General features: G+C 31.7%; 1 protein-coding gene across 2 annotated transcripts in view; it reads right to left on the bottom strand.

Moving 5' to 3' along the window:
* Window positions 1-6,000, bottom strand: part of DENND1B (DENN/MADD domain containing 1B) — a 212,554-nt gene that overhangs the window by 60,548 nt on the left and 146,006 nt on the right. For both annotated transcript variants that reach the window (XM_012726735.1, XM_012726736.1), the window contains one exon: window positions 395-496. In XM_012726735.1, the coding sequence (XP_012582189.1) occupies window positions 395-496 (102 nt within the window). The remainder of the gene's footprint in view (window positions 1-394; window positions 497-6,000) is intronic.

Below are 6,000 nucleotides of genomic sequence, written 5' to 3'. Positions count from 1 at the left end.
AAGGGAGGGAAATGCACGGGATTATGGTGGTGGCACAGGGGTGATTTGGTAATGGGAAACCCGCGGGGATTACAATCGAGATGGAAAAAAAAATGTGCAAAATGATGTAAAAATAAACTTTGTAATAAAAAAAAAAGACAAAAAACTAGTGAGATTACTTTTTCTATTATGTATGTAAACCTTTCCACCATGACACCAGCAGTTCAGTGACTTCTGATAAGAGGTTTTTTAACAGCAAAATTATTACTACATATGTTGGAGTGACATAACAAAAAGTTACAAAAAGGAAGAAAACTTTTGACACCTTGAAAAGATATTATATAGTAGTTAGAAAAACATGCAACACATTTTTGTAATATTTGTTACAGAAGAAAATTAGGAGGTCTGTTCTTACCTGCTTAAAAAGTTGGAGGTTAACTGCAGTTTCCAAGAACTGTTTCATCAGACTTGAGCGGTGTTTTACAAAACTTTCCTCACAGAAAGTGATAGGCTCACCCTATGTAAAAATAAAGAATTTCAGGATGTCAGTAAAATGTCAGAAATGACCAATTCTTCTAAAGAGGCACATGTAAAGTCTTTGAGGAAACGTAAGCCAAAATCAATTTCCAGGTGTTTAAAGTCTAAAGAAAGGGAGTCATTTTAACAAAATAGCTGGATTTCAGACTAGTGTATGTATTTTGCTTCTGACAAGCTCTACAATTACTTCTTATTCAAGATTCCTTTAGATTCCTAAAATTGCTGAGTTTCAATCCCTCAGTTTCATCTACTAAATTAATCCTTTGGAATAAGTCCTATAAAAACAAAGATTTAATATCAGTTAGTTGAGTATTAAAAATAGCATGCATACTTAAAAAATTGCAACAATTTATATTTTCATCCTGCCTGAATTTTTGCAATAAAAATTATTCCTATTTACTATAACTTTGTTGTATAATTTGAAGTCTGCAAGTGTAATTCTCCTATTTTTGCCAGATTATCTTTAGTTATTGGAAGTCTTTTGTGGTTCCAAACAAATTTCAGCAATGTTTGCTCTGTTTCCTTGAACTATTGGACATATAAGACTACTTGCATTAAACTTGTGTATTACTTTAGGTCAGATGGCCATTTAAATAATGTGATTCTTCCAATTCATGCACATGGAATAACATTCTGCTTCCTTCTGTCTTTTATTTATTTAAAAGGTGGTCTCTCTAGTTTTGGTTGGAGAAGTCACTCTCCATCTTTGTTAATTCCTAGGTACTTAATTCTTTTAGATGTGACTGCTAATGGTTTCTTGGCATCTTTCTTGACTAGTTCATTGTCTGCATGCAGGAAAAAAGGAGAGTTCTGTTTATTGATTTTTAAGGCCCACAACTTCATTGTATTGATTCGTTGTTCCTAATATTTAGGCTTTTGTACGTATATTTCTCTAAGCTAGCACTTCCAACGATAATGTGTACATGTACATGGAAAACCTAACCTTGGAGGAAAAGGTCTGTTTCTACCTGAGCATGATATAAACTATAGGCTTATTCGATACCACTGTTATTTTATGTTGAAGTATGTTCATTCTATCTCCCTTTTGTGAGAGTTTTTTTTTAATGGATGTTTGAACTTGTTGAATGTTTTTTCTGTATCTATTGATTTGTACTGATGTCTTTTTTTATTGATGTGGGGGTTATATTAATTGATTTGTGAATAATAGACTGTCCTTGTGTCCCTAGAATAAATTCACTTGGTCATAGTGTATGATGTTTTTAATATATTGTTGAATTTGGTTCTCTAAGATCTTGCTGAGGAATTTAACATCTATGTTCATCTAGAATATTGGTTTAGACTTTTCTTTTTTTGTTATGCCTGCATTTGGAGTCACGGTAATATTGATCAATATGTATTTCTTTGATTTTTTTAAGACTTAGAACAGGTATTTTTCACCTTTGAAAGTTTGGTAGAATTCACTAGTGAAAGTGATTGTGTCCTTTACTCATGTTTTGGAAGATTTTTGATTACTAATTTCCTTGCTGATAATTATCAGCCTGTTCAATTTTTTTTTCTATTTCTTTCTGATTCAATATTTGGACATTATATGATTTTAAGAATTTTTTCACCTTCTCTAGAGTTTCCAAATTATTGACATATAGATATTCACAATAATCTTACAATCCTCTGCATTTCTGTGATATAAGTTGTAACTTCTCTTTCATTTTGATTTTAGTTATAAGAGTTTTCTTCTTAGTGAGCCTTCCTAGTGGTCAGGCTTCAAAGATAAGGCATATCTTATACCTTTTATCTTGTATTAATGATAGGGAATATTCTCTGTCTTTTGAAGAATCAGCAATTGTTTTCATTGACTTTTTTTGAATAATACTTTTCATTTCAGCTTAATTTCATTTTAATTTTTACTGTTTTCTTCCTTCTGGAATTTGATTTTTCTTCTCTTTCTAATTCCTTAGTGTATAAATTCAGATTGTTATTTGAGCTTATTCTTCTTTCTGCCTATAGCACTATATTGCCCTAAAAGTCTCTCTCTTACTACTGCTTTTACTGTATTTTTTAGGTTCTGAATTAAAGCAGACACACAGATCAATGGAGTAGAATTAACAGTCAGGACATAAATCCATATTTAAATGGATAATTAACTTACAACAAAGGAGCCAAGAACATGGAAAAAGAAGTCTATTCACCAAATGGTGTGAGCAAAATTGGACAGTCACATGTAAAACAATGAAACATATACCACTATCTTACAGCATACACATATTAACTCAAAATGGATTAAAGGTTGGATGTAAGAATGAAAGCCTAGATACATAGGATAAAACATAGGCAGAACATTTCACAACCTTGCCTGCAGTGATTTATTTAGAGACTCAACTCCAACAGTAAGGGAAACAAAAGCAAAAATAAACACATGGGACAGCTAAAGTTTCTGTATAGCAAAATAAACTATCATAATATTAGTATACTCTAACAACTGAAATAAACATTTTGCAGATCATATATCCAATCAGACCCTAATATCTAACATCTAAAAACAACTCATACATCTCAACAATAAGAAAATAATTAACAATATTCAAAAATGGCCAGAAGAGTTAAACAGATATTTCTCCAGAGTTAAACAGCCAGAAAAGTTTAATAGACAGTTAAATAGAAAGCATACAGATGATCAATAGGCATATGAAAAAATGTTTCTCATCACTTACCATCAGGGAAATACAAATCAAACCACAATGAGATGCTACCTCATAACTGTGAGAAAGGCCCATATCAACAAGACAAACACAAATGTTGATGAGGATATGGAGAAAAGGAACCTTTTTTACACTCTCAGAGGGAAAGCAAACTAGTTTAGTTTTTATGGGAAACAATATAGAGGTTTTGCAAAATATTATATCTGGATCTAACAGATGGTCTAGCAATCCCTCTGGTAGATATCTACCCAAAGAATGCAAAAACTCAATTTTGAAGAGATACACATGCCTATGTGTATAAATAAATTCTAAGATAATTGCTCACTATTTGCAATATTCAAGCTATGGAAGTAATAAAGTGCCTAACCAAAAATGAATGAATAAAGGAGATGTGGTGTATGGTGTACACACACACACACACATACACACACACTCCTTGCCATTTGCTACAACATGGATGTTACTGGAGTGAATTATGCTAATAAGCAAAGTTAAGTGAGAAGGAGAAAGACAAATACTGGGTGAGTTCACTGATCTATAATGTTTAAAAAAAGGGAAAGGAATAGGAAGAAAGAAAACAAAACTCTTGAAATTTGACCGCAAAGGTGAGGCTATCAGAGAGGAGCATGGCGTTGAGCATCAAGTAGCCAAGTGAACCAATGGAATATAACAGAGGATTATTACGGCTTGATTCTAGGAATGGTGTGATAATATATGCTGGTAGTTGTTAACCCATACTTTTAAAATATGAACAGTGTACAAGTCAATGTTACATCAATAAGCACAATTCAAAAATAACTGCTCCTGATTTTTACCATATTACATTAGGTTTGATATTAATTTTTAATTAAAAGGTGTTGATAATCAAAATTTCATTATTGTACTACAATCTGATTAGATACTTTCCAGGATAATTCCTACCTTTAATCTGCTTTAATGTATGGTAATTGTTAAGTAACATTATATCTACAAGTATCTCATGTTTGCTTATATCCCATGAGATAACCTCCCTTCAAGTCAGCAAAGATTTCCAAATTTTGACTTTTTCTTCACGTAAAACTGTCACACACTGATTGACTACTACCACCTCCTATTTCTCCCATCAACCTGAATGGTCCTCTTGCCCATTTAAAGCATAAAAAGTTAAATGATTGATCTTTATGATCAAAATGAAATAAGACTAGTACCAAAGATTTATTCATTGTACTGACTCTAATACCAAGCTCTATGTTATTGGGAATAGGAGAAATGTAGCCTGTTCACTTTCAATAGAACTGTTACAGGAATCTCTATGTTATAATGAATAGAAAACTGCAGTCTATTCACTTTCAAGAGAACTTTGAAAAAACATTATTGTAATTTAACTTTAAAAAATATAATTTGTTGATTATAGATATTTCTAAGTATAGATCTGAATAATGAAGCTAATAATCTGCGTAACTCAACTTCTCTGATGGAATTAATACTATAAATTGCACTATTAAATACAGCTGTCATTAGTCACATATCATTATTTAAATTTATTAAAAATATATAAAAGTAAAAATTTGGTGCCAAAGTTGCAGTACACACATTTGAGTCAGATAGTGTTACATATCACAGACATATTTTCTTGTATCACAAAATATGCTATTGAAGGACATTTAGTAGAGAAGACAATAACAAATGTCATTATCATTAATCACCTGCCCATGATTCATTATAAATGTCATTATATATTTTATACTAATTATTACCATTCATAAATACTATAACATTTAAAACACATATTGTAAAACCTGTATTAGTTTACAGAAGCGCATTTTGGATAATCAAAAATACCCTGTATTTACAAGTATAATAGAACTTATGCTTTAAAAATAGGGGGGGGAACCCCAACAAAATAGGAAATCATAGTAAAGATAAACAGCTGTAGATTTTGGAGTCCCTAGACTTTTAAATACCAGCTGCAGTGGGAACCTAGTAAATGTTTTATAAATGAATAAAAGAAGTAGTCCATATGCTTAAGCTCCACTCCATCTGACTTACTGTATTTTCAAAAGCAAATAGAAACTTTAAAAGTAAGTAAAATCATTGCCTTTCATGAGATATCAAACTACTTCATTGATATTACTAATTGATCACTAATAATAATAATTTTAGTTTTAGTTGACAGATTTTTTTTCCCTCTCTGTGGGGTCAGTCTCCTCAAAAGCTTCTTCCAGCAAGTGTCAACTTGGTATGGGAAACAAAAGACCATTCATGACCCTGTGAGCCTCAGAAGACTACCCATTTCCTAAAAAATGCAGATAATTTTAAGTTAAATGCAATAAAGGTCTAGAAGCTAAGAATTTTGTCCTATTCTCAGTTATTTGTCCATTTCTTAACAGACGAAGCAATCTCCACACTTCCCTTTTTTATTTTATGTAGTATGGGGTTATCATCTAGGTGTAGGGTTATTACTGAAAATGTCCTCCCTTTCTAAAAATCTCATGTTTTACTATGACAGTATAAAAAAAGAGGTCATCTTTTCCTTGACATATGAAATATCCCACCCTCCCATCTCCCTGTTGTCCTAGTTCCTTTAACATAACTCCCCTGATATCCTCATTTTTCTCTAGAGTTTATAATCATGTACATCTCTGCATGTCAACTGGAAAATGATTTTTCTTTGTTAGTACATTCGATGATGTTCTGATTACTTGCACAACTTGAAAAGAACCAAAAGAGGTGGAAGATTTTACCCTGTGCTCCAAGACTCCAAACATGTAAAATGTATTTTACTATCATAGTGATATAAAACTAGGATTAACATCGCTGAAAAATGCTTTTTCATCCTAAATTTCTG

This window comes from Condylura cristata, unplaced genomic scaffold (assembly GCF_000260355.1).
Source record: "Condylura cristata isolate star-nosed mole 26May11 unplaced genomic scaffold, ConCri1.0 scaffold00018, whole genome shotgun sequence".
NCBI classification, from domain to species: Eukaryota; Metazoa; Chordata; class Mammalia; order Eulipotyphla; family Talpidae; genus Condylura; species Condylura cristata.
Note: the sequence above shows the minus strand (reverse complement) of the source record. Positions and strands in the feature narration are given on the sequence as shown.